This window comes from Scleropages formosus, chromosome 3, assembly GCF_900964775.1.
Source record: "Scleropages formosus chromosome 3, fSclFor1.1, whole genome shotgun sequence".
Lineage (NCBI taxonomy): Eukaryota > Metazoa > Chordata > Actinopteri > Osteoglossiformes > Osteoglossidae > Scleropages > Scleropages formosus.
This window is the reverse complement of record NC_041808.1, coordinates 9,992,452-10,007,776: the sequence shown is the minus strand read 5'-3', so window position 1 is coordinate 10,007,776 and position 15,325 is coordinate 9,992,452. Positions and strand designations below refer to the sequence as shown.

The 15,325-nt window shown below is 43.9% G+C and overlaps 1 protein-coding gene across 6 annotated transcripts in view; it reads right to left on the bottom strand.

Annotated features, from left to right (window-relative positions):
- Positions 1–14,783, bottom strand: part of st3gal3b (ST3 beta-galactoside alpha-2,3-sialyltransferase 3b) — a 63,035-nt gene extending 48,252 nt beyond the window's left edge. For 3 of the 6 annotated variants that reach the window (XM_018734793.2, XM_018734797.2, XM_018734798.2), the window contains exons 1-4: positions 14,309–14,783; positions 11,538–11,684; positions 1,123–1,176; positions 58–105 (exon numbers count right to left, since the gene is read on the bottom strand). In XM_018734793.2, coding sequence (XP_018590309.1) covers positions 58–105; positions 1,123–1,176; positions 11,538–11,655 — 220 coding nt within the window. In that variant the 5' untranslated portion in view covers positions 11,656–11,684; positions 14,309–14,783. The remainder of the gene's footprint in view (positions 1–57; positions 106–1,122; positions 1,177–11,537; positions 11,685–14,308) is intronic. The other 3 variants (XM_018734795.2, XM_018734796.2, XM_018734794.2) reach the window with 2 other exon arrangements.
- Positions 14,784–15,325: the final 542 nt, after the last annotated feature.

The following is a 15,325-nucleotide window of genomic DNA, read 5'->3' as shown; positions in this document are numbered from 1 at the left end:
CCGTAGCATCCAGTCCCCTTTCACCAAAGGCAAATCACAGAGTTCCAGTGTGTCTACCTGCGTCTGTTCGCTCTTTTGTCATGACGGACGGATACAAAGCTTTATCTGCGAACACAGAAGTGAGAGATCATCTCGGTAAGGGAGTGCTGGCTGATCAATTTCCACCCCTCCCCCCCAACTGTGACCCTCACTGAACCCCAACATGACCCTCAGTCACACACATTCTATTTATTTATTATGGTTAAGCTGGTGGAAAGAGCATGTTTCCTACACACCACCACCCTCTGCTGCCCGACTGTGCTCGTGTGCCCTACTTTGTCTCCGAATAAGAGTTTAAATCCAGGTTAAACCAAACACAGCACAGCTGTGAAATGTGGTAGCTGTTTCAAACTGATTGTATTTATACTCTACACAAACTGTTTATTTTCCAAAGGAGCCACCAGATGACATGATTAAAAGAACATATCAAGCAATTAACATGAATTAAGCCTCTGAAGGCTTGATGGGGAATCTCATTGGGGTCGTAACATTTTAATTAACATTCCCTCCTGTGAGACCCAAGGCACCCCTCCAAATCCATAACAGCACTTGTTTGTGAAAGTTTTCAAATACTGTACATTCCAAAAGTCTGACAAATGTATGCATGCATTAATTTTTAAAAAAGAGCACATTATATATTATTCATTTTTAGAAGGCTCCATAAATTTAAAAAGAAAAAAAAAAAACCAAAAAGGCACAAAAGTGGTAAATGTTCACTGGGGAAAAAACAAACTAAACAGAAAGTATGATTTTGAAGTTATTTTGGTACAGTAAGAATATTTACAAAAAGACAAGATGACCCAGTTTTAATAATTAAAACTGACCCCACACCTGTAAACAGGAAATTAAAGGCAGATTTACATATTTAAGCAGAAAAAAAAAAACAAAGAATTTCAGAATACAGAATTTAACAGGCAAGATGTCAAATATAATATATAAAATTGACCAATTGAACAGTTACAGAGAGACCATTAAAAAGACAAAGTGAATCATTCCCAGAAAGTTCAGGGATTAAGGAAATAGTGAGAATGAAAAACAGGGGGATGCCGCCGTACACCCCTTCCCACCACTGAGTGCATCTACCTGAGACTGCTGTGCCTTTTGTTTCGACTGAGGGCTGTAAATGGGGGTCTTTATCTGCAACACAACAAGAAATCAGATGGAGGTGCACAGATTTTCACACCACACACCTAGAAGAGGACACTCTCTACTGAAAGAAAAAAAATCTCCCAGGGCAAAGTGTGAACCTGCTACTGTATTTAAAATCTGTAGTGTTACTACTGTTCTACCTTCTCAGCATAATGCATCTGAGCAGCTTCATTTTCATCTGATGTGTGCGAGATGAATATGCCCAAAGGAAATGAAAGGAACATTAGTCTCCTTCCATAAAGCACATTTATACACTGTACTCGTGAGCTGTCACAAAAACAGTGAATGAAGCACAGCTGTGAAGTGTGGTAGCCGTTTCACACTACTTGTATTTCCACTCTACAAACTGTTTATTTCCCAAAGGAGCAACCACAAGACATGATTAAAAGAAAACTAAGAAACTAATGAAAAAAGCTGTTCAGAAGGTTTTTAGGGGGAAATCTCAATACACTGATGAACTAAAGCTCTAATCCAACCGATTAAAGGAGTTGGAGAGACTGATCCAAGTTGTTCACTGTCAAAAACAGCAAGGCTCAGTTACTGCAGCCCAGAGGTGTGCAGGCATTATGCAGAAAATACCCTGATCGTATCTGAACAAATACAGGGCTACAGTTACACAGACCCTTGTGAAGTTTGAGTGATAATTTAAGCAAACACCCGCGCAAACATATTTACACTATGTACACACCGGCACACAATGGACCGATAAGGCGGCTGATACTGCAAAGCACACTGTAACCATTTAATAATTAAGCACACTACATTTACAACTCAAAACGTACTTTACTTTTACATCTATTCATTTAGATATAAGTTAATTTTACTGAAGCAATTTAGAGTGAGTGTCTTGCTCAAGGCTACTAAAACAGTAGGTGAGATTCGAATGGGAAACCTTTGGATCCAAAGGCAGCACCTCGAACCACTGTGCTACTAACTACCCTGTAAGGACACTTTACTAGAGAAGCGTATTTATTGCCTGTGCTGCACAATATTTCCGTCCTGCACAGCAAACACAGGCAGATTTCACATCAGGCAGCAATTACTTTACAACTGAACAGAGGAAAGATACAAGCTTATTTACATTTACTCATTTTGCTGATGCTTTTCTCCAAAGCAAATAATTGTGTACCTATTTATACAGCTGGGTAATTTTACTGGAGCAATTTAGATTTAGGGTAAGTACCTTACTCAAGGGTGTTACAGCAGTAGATGAGATTTGAACCGCCAACCTTTGGATCCATAGGCAGCAGGTCTAAGCATTGTGCTAACAGCTACTCCCCATTTAAATTAAGAGCTATCGTATGCAAGCAATGCAGGGCCACAGCAGGTGAAAGTATTTGACAATGACCAAGCAAGTAATGAGCTTTATCAATATTTTACATTTTTAGCACTCTACCTGTTCATTTCTTCAAATAGTCAAATAGAAGCATTATGAACCTAGCAGTAAACTTCTGGATTACACTAAGCGGTTAAACCTTTTTTGCAGTAATCCTGTTTTGTGGAATTTGGAATGTTCTGGACCTTGGTCACTGAAAAGTGACAGTACGTTTGAGTTCTGACTACTCTATAATATATAGCTTCATCACTTTTCCTCAGTATTAACCTAAATTGGCTCTAAATTAACTTGAGCTATTTCAAACACTCAGAACACAAGTGAAATACCAATGAGCTTAAGAGTAATCATGACAGCAAAGAAGTAATTTAAAAAAAGTCATTCCAATAGCCTGAGCGTCTAAAACTTTGTTAGCTATGGCCACAAAACCTACCAGCCTTAAAACAATACCAAGTGAACTACACACCAGATTTACAACAGAGAGGGTTCTCACAAGCTTATTATATTTAATTTATTTTTTCCAGCATCTCTCACACACACACACACACACATTTTCAGAACCACTTGTCCCATACGGGGTCGTGGGGAACTGGAGCCTACCCGGTAACACAGGGCGTAAGGCCGGAGGGGGAGAGGACACACCCAGGACGGGATGCGAGTCCGTTGCAAGGCACCCCAAGCGGGACTCGAACCCCAGACCCACCGGAGAGCAGGACTGTGGTCCAACCCACTGCACCACCACACCCCTGCCTTTCCAGCATCTCAACATGATTAACTTGCAACATTCAACATTCTCAAGGCACTGCCGGAAGTTTGGGGAGGGGGTCAAGCAGTGCAACATTTCAAGAACACAAAAATTACTAAAAGTCCTCTCTTGTGGAGTGGGGATACAATGTTACAGTATTGTGGAGTGTGCGCTTGTGAGTGCAGGTCATTGTGTGTGTTTAAGTTCAAGAACTTGAAGCAAACACGAATTGACAGAGAAACCAGGTTCACCAGACTGAAGTTTTGCTTTTGAATGTTTTGATGTATGGCCTGTTGAATCGCTGCAAATCCTTTTACAAAAACACCCCCAGGCCATCTGAGGATGATGGGGCAAAAACAGTTAAGAGACAGAAAGAGGGACGGAGCGTGGAAGACAGACAATGGAGCCCAATTGAGTACCACACCTATGCCCTTCCAGAGACCAAGCACAACGTGTCAAACAATCCTAATATTCAAACCGTGAAGTTGGTTGAGTGGCCTCCAGCCAGCCAGAGCAGCCTCCCTCTCCTCAGTCCTCATCCTCCTTGACCTGTCTGTAGCATTCGACACTGTCAATCATCAGATTCTACTTAACTCTCTTAGTCAGCTTGGGTGCAAAGGAACAGCACTAAGATGGTTTGAGTCTGACCTATCAAGTGGTCTGGCGGGGCTCCCGTTCTCCTCTGCCTCTCAATCAGTGTCTTGCAGGGCTCAGTACTGGGTCCTCTGCTCGGCCCTGTCATTGCCTCCCATGGATTCAAATACCACTGCTACGTTGATACCCAGCTTTTCCTTTCCTTTCCACGTGGAACATCAGATATATCCACGCACATCGCTGCCTGCCTGTCGGACACCTATCCATGGATGTCTGATCACCACCTCCAACTCAACCTCTCCAAAACAGGGATCCTACATCTCCCAGCTGGCCTGTGCTCCTGTCATGATCTCTCAATCAAACTGGACAACTCGCTCATCTTGTTTACCTCCTCAGCTAAGAGTCTGGGAGCGACGATAAATTTGAGTCTCTCAACACATCGAAGCCACGACCCGGACCTGCGGATACATCCTGCGTATCATTACCTCGCAACAGACTCCGTGCGACTACTTGTCCAGGCCATGGTGACATCCCGTCCGGACTACTGCGACTCTCTCGCGTGGCCTTCCTGCTACTGCTATCAAACCTCTACAGCTGATACAGAACACCGCTGTTCGAGTTATGGGAACGCTTCGACAAGTCATGCACATCTCCTCCTATCTTTTCTCCGCATTGGCTTCCCATAGCTGGCCGGATCAAATTTAAGACCGCGGTTACGGCCTATAAATGCATTAACAGAGCATATATATCCCAGCTATCTACAGGACTCGATCATTCGCTACACACCAGCCAGACTACTACGCTCTTCCACATCTGCCCACTTGGTGGTCCCATGCACGAAAGGTAAAGCACGGAGGTTCTCGGTTCTGGCTCCGTTATGGTGGAACGACCTCCCCCTCTCACTCGGAACCGCTGAATCTTTGTCCACATTTAAAAAGGGTCTTAAAACTCATATCTACCGAACTCACTTCACCCATAATCTCTTAAGCTCATGTAAGGTATAAATGTTCACGCCCATAGGGTATACATATGAATATTATGCTCGGATCAGTCCTTTACAGAGCCACTCCTGCAATGTATCATAAATGTTTACATGTATCTCAAAAAAAAAAAAAAAAAGAACTAGGAACATGATTAGGAATCGGTAATATTCTGGTAAAGTTTTATACAGCTACTGGTGTGATGAAGGCAGGAGCATATAGGGAAGGCAACTAACTGTACTTAAGAATCACACATCTGCAGCTATGTCTCAAATACACATACACACAGACTCACTCCCATTGGGTTCCAGTTTAACTGAACAGATTGCACCAACACAGTAACAAATTCAGACGGCACATCATGCCCAAAAGTGTTAACCAACAAGGCCTCCTGAAAATCCAATCAGCTCTAAAGCTATCTGAACAGGTAAAAAGTTTCAAAGGAAAGTGCGAAAAATGCAGTGAAGGATCAGAGGTTGGAGAACCATACACTAAGGTACATTAAGTAAGACTCAAGCATAACTGAGGGCTCAACAAAATCAGGAAAAGCAGAACCACAGAGTACCAGCATTACACTGGTAAACCGTGTTAAAGAACAAAGGCCACCGAGATCCCTCTGCAGTACACTGCTTCTACTTACAAAAACCATATCGCCAGGTTAGTAACCTGTGCCAAAAAAAAAAAAAAAAAAAAAAAAAAATCTGATGTGGAGCATAAGTTTAACAAAACAAAAGTGGCAGTTTTTCTGTACTGTATGCATTTTACACGAACATTATCAGTTATGTAAACATCAGCAGTAACACAAAATCTTATGGTTCATACAGCTTTTTTTAAAAAAAAAAAAAAAAAAAAAAAAAGTGTGACATTCTGCTATGTACCCCACAAGTCAAGATGTGCTCTCAGTAGATGTGTGAACATCACGTACAACTACTTCACGGCTGGAAATCCCACCAAAACGCACCACAGCTTTGAGGCTGAGAATAGATTACAGCAATTTCCCCTGCAGGGGTTATCGCCCGAGCATGAAGCCTCAAAGTAGCACGTGGCAGCAACCAAGCCTGTGCTGAGACCTACTGCACAAGCAAAGATGTCTTAAGAGAAAAAAAGAGATGAACAAGAAGCAAGAGGTGTTTGCTGTAGTACAGTTCTGGTATCGGCCCTAGCATCTCATCTGCTGAACCTAGCGCACCTCCTTGGTTTGGTTTTTCTGTCACCTTTTCACAGCACCGAACAATATGACTTGTGTGTACTGCTGAAAGCGTGCGCGAACACATCTGCAAGGTGGCTGTTTTGATATGCCTCAGGTGGAGTGTAGTTTTGCCCTCCATATGTTGTGCATTTTCACATCCTCAGAACAGAGCTCGAATGAGGGGGGGTGGGAATCCTGAGGACAATGTCTCTCCGCCAGAGTTTTGTCAAAAACCTGGTTCTCGGATGACGCCTCCAAGGAGGAAACTGCCCCAAAGACCACGTTCAGTTTTGATGGAATTCAATCCGGCTTCAAAGTTCTCAAAGTGCGGTCTGCGGACTGCTGCTGGTCGCCACCGCCTTTGAAACGGGCAGCTCGAAGCATTCTTCATAACCTAAAGCGTATCACATACATTTATAAAGGGGCAGGTTAATTTCCTGCCTGGGTTCTTAAATTATAATTTCACTCAATTGCCAAATCTTTTGAATGCCACAACTTACAAAACCATCCAAGAACCTCTGACCCACCTCATTACTTTTTAATTATCAAAGTCGGGGGACGGCCCTGCACAGTGAGGCGTCTCAAGCGGCAGCAGTGGCCTTCTTCGGGCGGAGAGGCTCCCTGTCTGTCCGAGAGAGCAGGGCACACACAGAACGCTTCTAGGGAATGACAACAGGTCAAAATCAACACAAGGTCTCAACAAAGATGAGGGTGCAATGCAAGGGCAAGCTTGCGACAGGGCTCAGAAGGAGAAGAAAGAAAGAAAGAAAAAAAAGGCCCGAAGAGTCAACAGGTGCTGATAAGATGCGTACAGTCAGAAAACTGCAGAAATGGCCTCATGTTTTCACACTTATATATTCTTTGCAACAACTCTAACGCTAGAAAACTTCTCAAATGACTTGACAACTTCCGTGGTGAAAATTCATTATCAAAGACATATCTGAGCCTTTGTTGGAAATGGAAAAGCCAACTGCATTTGCCTAACCTTTCTGATGTGTGCTTATGGAAATATGAAACCAAACATAAGGGATTGCCAACGTAAATCTTTACATTTATTCATTTGTTTAGCAGACACTTTCCTCCAAAGTGACTTCCAATGAACTCTATGTAGTGTTATCAGACCACACACCTTATTCACCAGGGTGACTTACACTGCTGGATACACTACTTACAACAGGTCACTCATCCATACATCAGTGGAACACACTCTCTCTGTCACTCACACACTACAGGGGACCTTAACAGCATGTCTTTGGAGTGTGGGAGGAAACCAGAGCACCCGGAGGAAACCCACACAGACACAGGGAGAACATGCAAACTCCACACAGACTGAGTGGGGATCGAACCCATGTCCTCACGCACCACCCAGGCGCTGTTAGACAGCAGTGATACTCGCTGTGCCGCCGTGCCGATTCAACAAGATGCTGGCAGGTTCTGTTTACTTCATCTTCTGGCATGAAGTAAACAGAACCTGCCAACATGTTGCTGAATCGCGGGAGCACAGACCCAGGCTGTGGTCCAACTGCGTTTCGTGTGACACAAAAAATGGTGCGGTGCAGTCTGGCATGTAAAAAGCGATTACCGCGCATTAGACCACATCCGTTTAAAAGAATGACCTTGCAAGTGCGGTAAGTAACTTGCTAAAATGTTAACAAGTGCCCCAAGTCCACAAAATTCTCAGTCTTACAAGAAGAAATTTGATAACTGCAGCAGATAACCCTAAACATGACATCTTAATGGACTAAACCACACCAATAATGAGAACTTTAAATAGAGAACAGGACATTTGAGCTTGAACTACAAGCTCAAATCTAGAGAACCACTTGATCAGCATGCAACCACCTGCAAGTTACCATCCCCAGATCTGACAACTGCTTATGACAAGTGTGAGCTTTTGCCAAGCTTCTATTCAAAAAAACAAAACTATCACGATTTTACCACAGGCACGTTATTCCCAGCTCCTTCCAGAGTTGAGCATGCAGGTTTTCGCTGCATTTTCATACAGCCAACTCATAATCTCACATTTTCCAATAAAAACATAATTTCTTCTTTTTTTTGTACAAAAGTTGAAAGCTTTTTTATATTTGCTAATTTCTGCCCTTTATTTTCGCCACTGAACTGGTTCAATACAATAGGTTAGAGGAACACAAGCACACAGCAGTGAAGTTTTACTGGTGCCCCTGGTTTGGCCCCTAAAGTTTAGCAGTCCCATACCAAGCCACATCACCCAGGACTCCACAAGACTACCATCTCCACACCTGATTAGTTAGGAAAAGGGTAAACAACTCAGTTTGGCACTCTTACTCAACGGGGCTCTTATTTCGGATGCAGGATTGAGGATGCTGGCAGAAAACAGCCTCGTTGACAAACCGAGAGGGACACCAAGACGCGTCGGCAGGCACACAGACACTTCTGACTTGTAGTGCTGTCCTGGGGGTGCATTTAACCATATCACTATTATCTGAAACTAAAGTCAACACTAAATTCAACACTCCACAACTAGCCAGAGGAAGTGAAATGGCTTGTTTTCAAGATGTTGTACACTGTGTTGTGCGCAAGGTAGAGACATCAAAAAGGCAGCAGTCCTTGGAGCTGTATGAGTGATACCCACAAACTGGAAAAATGGGAACTAGCATTTAAAAAATGCTGGATTAGAAGAGATGGCAGCTGAGCACAAATGAAACACTGTGCAACAGATTCAGAGCCCTGTGGGGGGAATCACACACCTCTGGTGCTTATTTGTGGTTCTGTCTCCCCCTCTTGTGGTCAGGAATCATTCAGAAGCCGCTTCCACATAAAATCACACGTATACTCGCAGGGAAGTTTCTCATTATAAAGATCATCTTTGTTATGTTAACTTTGTGAAAGGATCTACTACGGTAAATCCCCAGCCCACTCACACAAACAAATCAGTACAAAATCCATGCCAAAAACATGACATTTAAACAACTGGATGTAGGCGAGAGTCAACGACTCTAGTAATTCAACTACCGCCAAGTACAAAAAAATTAGTGCTGAATTTCTATGCAATGTATTCAAACATTTATCTACAAGACCTTTATAAGTTATGTCATGAAACAAATTCACTATACTGTTTTCAGATGTGACGCACATTTACACCTTTACATCTTCAGCTAAATACAAATCAGTGTATAAAAACTAGCAAGAACCAGAGGTGATTTTCCTGATTTAATGGGTTCAAAACGACCTCTTATTCGGAAGCTTATGCAAGTCTTGCAAAAAAGTTTCAGAAATACATACAGCTACATAAGGTCTGACAAAGTGTGTCCAGTGCAATAGGGCAAACAAACAAAGAAACAGCCATTACAAGAAATACATGTGAAAATGACTAAGCAAAAAAGGAAACGCGTTACGCTACTTCTGACTTCCCAGCTCTTAACTCATGCAATGGCAGAAACTGGGAAATGCAAATTTAACTTCATGGTACAGTTTGAATACATGAAAACTAAAGCAAAGATAGGAAGGTACACACAAACTTACAAAACAGTTTATAGGTATAATAAACTACTTAAATAAAAACTTGCTGTAATGCTACAAAGGCGAAACTGGGTATTTCCCCCCCCACATGTACCAGAGGTTCTGAGAGCCCAAGCCTTTAACTGGTTTCTAACACCAAGTTTTCTCCAAGTATCACTAAGTATCTCTCCAGTTCGTGTGTGGTGTAAAAGTTCATGCATCGTAACTTCATGATCTTCCCCAGATAGGCCTTTAAACAGCCGCTACTCCGGCACTGTATGTAATTGTTTCTTTGTGTCCCTTGCTCTTAAAAAAAAATAAATAAATAAATAAATAAAAATTTTGGAAGGTGGTCATCAGGATTCATCTAGCCTGCATTTTATGCACCTACTTGAGTGATGAAAATCAGTGCATCAAGTGGAAAGTAACAAACTAGGTTTACTTAAGAGTCACATGTCTGTAGCTATGTCTTTCTCTTAATGTAATGCACAAATTCTATTGTTGCTGAGATGTACATCGCTTTGGAGAAAACATCTGCTAAATGAATAAATGTAAATGGAAGTTGAGCGCGTCTTCTACTTTTCAATATATGACAGTTTGAATATAATGGTCTTGGGCCCCATTTAACCAATCATTACCCTTTATTTAACCGAGTTTTCCAATGTGACGCCGTGTTAGATAACCAACTTAATAATGATTTACCCATTTACAGAACAGGGTAATTTTTACAGTTTAGAGTCAGTACCATGTTCAAGGGCACTACAGTAGGAAGGGGTTTCAAGCAATAACCTTCTGGTAGCAAGACAAAACTAACACCTGCTGCCATATCTATCTCTGGTCACATAAACCTGGTCTACCCACAAATGCTTACAGTGTGTTATAAAGTTGTTAGCCTAGAAATAATAGATAGTGCCTACATCTAAGCCTTTGAAAGGCTTCTTGCACCACCGTCTGGACACCATGATACTGTACAAGGCAGAAAACAATACACAAGCAACATTTCATCTTTGGCAGAATCAAGTCAATACATGTGACTTTCAATTCCTTGATCTGTAAGTGAAATTTCTGCTTTGCCATCATTAATTAAAGCTGAATGAGTCTTTGTACCACAAGCAAAGAAGTAGACGGACCAAGACGCATCAATTTCTTTGTGGCGATGAACAATGATACAAGAGGATAATTTGCAGTGATAAAATATTTAAATTTTATCAGCTCATTGTCAATATCTGCATTAATATCTACTAATCAGCATAAAAAAAAGAACATATACATAAGATGTTGTTGATAGATGCATTTTAAGCCATCCAGTACTGGACTCAGCCCAAACATTATTAGGCTCTTCACAGACCGCTTTTACATTATCATAGCAAACCCATTTTAGGAGCTTTTTTTTTTTTTTTTTAAACTTTTTTTCAGCAGATACTCTTCTCCAAAGCAACTTCTAATGAACTCTATGTAGTGTTATCAGTCCACACACCTTATTCATCAAGGTGATTTACACTGCTAGATACACTACTTGCAATGGGTCACTCATCCATACATCAGTGGAACACGTGCTCTCTGTCACTCACACACTACGGGTGAACCTGAACAGCATGTCTTTGGACTGTGGGGGGAAACCCACGCAGACCCGGGGAGAATATACGAACGCCACACAAACTGAGCGGGGAGTGAACCCATGTCCTCTCGCACTACCCAGGTGCTGTGAGACAGCAGTGCTTCCCACCGTGCCATCATGCTGCCCTTCGCATTCTGAGTGGTTTTCCATTCCTCAGGCTCACACAGTAAGATAGCACTCTCTCAAGCTTAAGGTTGGCATGAGGGCTGTTTGCCAACATTTCACTTTGAAAATGTTGATTCAGATGCCACCACCGCAGGAAAGAGGAGCCAGGCCCCACTGACACCTGCTGCTCCCCCACCATGCCTGTAAAGCACAATCAAACTGTCCTTGCAGTATGAAATGTTCAGACAGACGGACGAACAGGACAATGGCATATCAAGTGTACGGGACGGAGACAGCGAAATACTCACAAGTCTTCGGGGCCCATACATGCAGGTGAAGCTTCCATGCCGAGTAGTAAATAAAGCCCAGAACCAACACGATACACAGGATAAAGAGCAGTTTGCGTGTCGGCTTCATGATGGTCATCTTTCGCGCAGTACCATGCACTACATCACCTGCGGAGACGGAAAAAAGGAGAAAGAAACCAAGAAATCATCAATAATGCACTCGGCAAACCCAGGAAGAATTGAGACAGCACAACAGGCAGTCAAAGGATTTCCTGAGCCTCGCATCAAAAGGGCAACACATTAAACAGCGCAACCCCTTGCCACCACACTGGAACCATTTCCATGAACCATCAAGTGGTGCCAAGCAGCAAAACAAGGAAGCCGCGGGTTGGCAGGACAATGTGCAACAGTAGCGTTGCGACCCCATGCCTGCCCATGTTCTTCCTGGAGGTGTGTGTCCACCTTAAGGCTGTGGCAAAACGCACCTCAAACTTCTACGCAAAAAATATGGTCTTCAAAAATGATATGACGACAAGTTTGCCTGAGTTTCTAAGGCTGAAATCCAGCAATTTGTTATTGTTTACAGTACCTAACACCTTTTCTCCAAAGCATCTCACAACATGGAGTCTGTGTAAGGCACTTACAATGATTTACACTTTTGTACAACTGCATAATTTTTTCTGGAGTAATCCCAGGTAAGTACAGTACTGTGCATAAGTCTTAGGCACTTAGATGTTTCACAAAAATATTTGTTTTAAATGGATATTTAATGTCTTATGCATTGGTGTCAATGGGAAAGAGGATATTTTAGCTTTCCAAACATTCCTTCTGCAAAAAGTGACAGTGTTACAGTAAGGGTTTTTATGTCGTTAAAGAAAGAAAACACACACACACAGTCTGAAACCAACCAGGGCCACGGCAAACTGGAGCCTAACCTGGCAACACAAGGCAGAAGAAGGCTGGAGGGGACACACACAGGACGGGATGCCAGTCCATCGCAAGGCACCCCAAGCGGGACTCGAACCCCAGACCCACCAGAAAGCGGGACTCGGCCAAGCCCACCGTGCCAAGTGGTTGTTGACGATGGATGGTTACTAAGCTTTGTAGGAAGTTAGTTAATTAAGAGCAATATTTTTGCAAGCAGTGCCTAAAACTTTTGAACAGCACTGTACCTCCATCGAGCGCCCAACAACTACAGCGTAGATTGAGTCCGGGGAACCTCAAAGTAAGACAACAGGTATAATCTGCCACTTTTGTTGTCCACAGCATTTAATTCCAAGGCTTTAACAAGCGGAACCCGAGCATCACCGCGACGAACTTGAACACGGATCGCCGGTGATGTTCTCAACTGCAACAGGACTCCTTCCAGGAGCAACAGAGCTCCGCAACTTCTGAACAGCACCTCAAACATTACGAAACACCATGATGCTGAATGAGGTCCGATTTTAGAGCGCGGTCAGCTTTAAGATGTCCAGCTTAGGTTACCTTACTGAGGGAAAGAAAAAAAACGCAAAAGTGTGCGCAGCAAAGGGAAACCGTGACCTGCTGTTCTCTCCCCCGAAACACGTCGTCCTCGTGTTTTTTGGAGAAGTTCTCAAAGCTGTGAGTGGCAAAGCACTGTGCAGAAACAGTCGCATTTCCACGCAAAAACCTTTGGAACAAAAAAAAAAAAAAAGTTATAAAAAGTTATAATATAACTTTTAGAAAGTGATGAAGGCGAAAGACCAAGAACAATATGTAAGACACTGCTCTTAAACTGGACTTTTCTGTTTACTGTTCAAACGGACTGTGACATTTTAACACGACCACCACATATGAACACAGCGAAAGCAATTCCTGACAGTGTGTTCTTCTAACCCTGCCATCAAAACTTCTGAGGGTAAAGGCAATTTCTGTCAATTATTTATTGAATTTTTACTAAGAAGTGAGGCCTGCGGCAGTCACTTACACTCAACACTAATAGGTTCCCAAATACAACTAGTACATGAATGTGTGTGAAGAAGGGGGTTTTAACCATTAAGCTTTCCCCCCCCGACACATGAACAGCTGTCCGGGGAAGACATAAATTCATTTTAAAAGCTTTATTCACGTTAAATGTGCTTTTGGTGCAGTAGAGTAGTCTCCCCCAATCTAAATTTAGCGTCTCGTGTTTATATTAAAAAAAAAAAAAAAAAAACAGGCTAATACAGTTAATATATAGAAAAGCTGGCGGAGGTAGAAAACCACACATTCGCACCACGGACTTTGAGACATTAAAAGCGCCAGTGTGTCGCGCGTCGCCAACTTTAGAGAAGACAAAGAGGGAAAAGTGAGAGAACGTAAATATGCCGGTTGGCCAGGCATCGCGCCGCGGGCTGAAGAGCTAGTTCGCGAGCGCAGCTAGCGCGCGGAATAACGGCTCTGACGCGACAAAAGGAAGCAGCTAAAGAGCCCGCATTTCGCGTTTTCGCCCCCTACAAGTCAACATTTGCAGCCTTCCGACGTGTCGGCGAAAAAAAAAAAGGCACTCCGCGGGAGGGGGGGAACCAGCAACAAAAACAAAAAAGAAAACAAGAGCTGTTTTTGCGCGCCCTCTGGCCGGGCGGTTGCCCAGCGCTAGGAAACGGGCAGGACGAGACGCGGGGCCTGTAGTGTATCGGCGCGCGTGCCGTGTCTCGCTCGGCGCGTGCATATTCTGATCCGCGCGGAAAAGCGGCGGACTAGCGGCACGGGACGAGGCTCGGGCACACAGAGAAAGGCACGGAACACGAGACGAGTACCGCGCGGCGGGTACAGCGATCATACAGCCTTACCGCCTGCTTCGCGGAAGAGACGGATAGCGGGGCGAAAGAGAGTCCGTCATCATCACCACCATGATCGTCGCCGCGTAGTGTAGCGTTAGTGCCGTCCGTGCCGTAGACGCGTTCGCCCCATTACTTCATCATCATCATCACACGGTCGTCTTCACTCTGCCGCGTTTTACCTTCGCTCTTCCTCCCCGATCGAACCCGTGACTCAGGAAAGCGGGGCGAGCGGGTGCCCGCGGCGCACCATGTCCTCCGGACCCCGAGACGCGCGGTGTGTGCGTGCGGCTCCGTGTTAATGCCTGGTGGCGACGCGTCGCCGCGCGAGCTCGCTGCTGTGGGTATGCATCAGGTCCCGTATCTGGTCCCGCGTCAAAGCTCCCCCACGCAGCTCAGTGACAGCGTCGCTAACAGTCACGTGGCGACGTGTTCCGTTGGCGCCAGTATTACCGGCGACACGCGCACAGACGCGCACACACGCACACGCACACACAGTCACAGACGGCGTTGCGCTTTTTTTCCTTGTCGTTCTGACTCCCGGTCATGATTGTTGAAGTTTGCCTGCCTGGTTTCCACAATCTGATCTGTGTGCCATTACCTCGTGTCTCCGCGCTGGAGCGTTTACTCCAAATAAACGTTACCATAAAATTACAGGATTAACGTGTAGGTCAGTCCCGTGTGCTTGTGTTGTACACATTGAATTGATTCAACAATCTGGACTTGCTGAAATGACTTTTTCGTGTCTGACTTTGCCCACAGCAAGCGCGCACACGCACGCACATATTATATGAGTACGCTCCATGTTTCTGTGGTAACTGATTACTAAAAACTGGAATAGATAAAGAAAACGGATACTCTGTCCCCTGTTCATTTTCAATAACCATGTGCCTACTAGTCTACAGGGTCCCAGTGGTCTGGAGCCTCTCCCAGAAGCACAGGGCACTCACACACACTGAGGGCAGCGGAGCCACCAGTTCCTTGGAAATATGTCTTTGGACTGTGGGATAAACTGCCTTTTCTTGATTT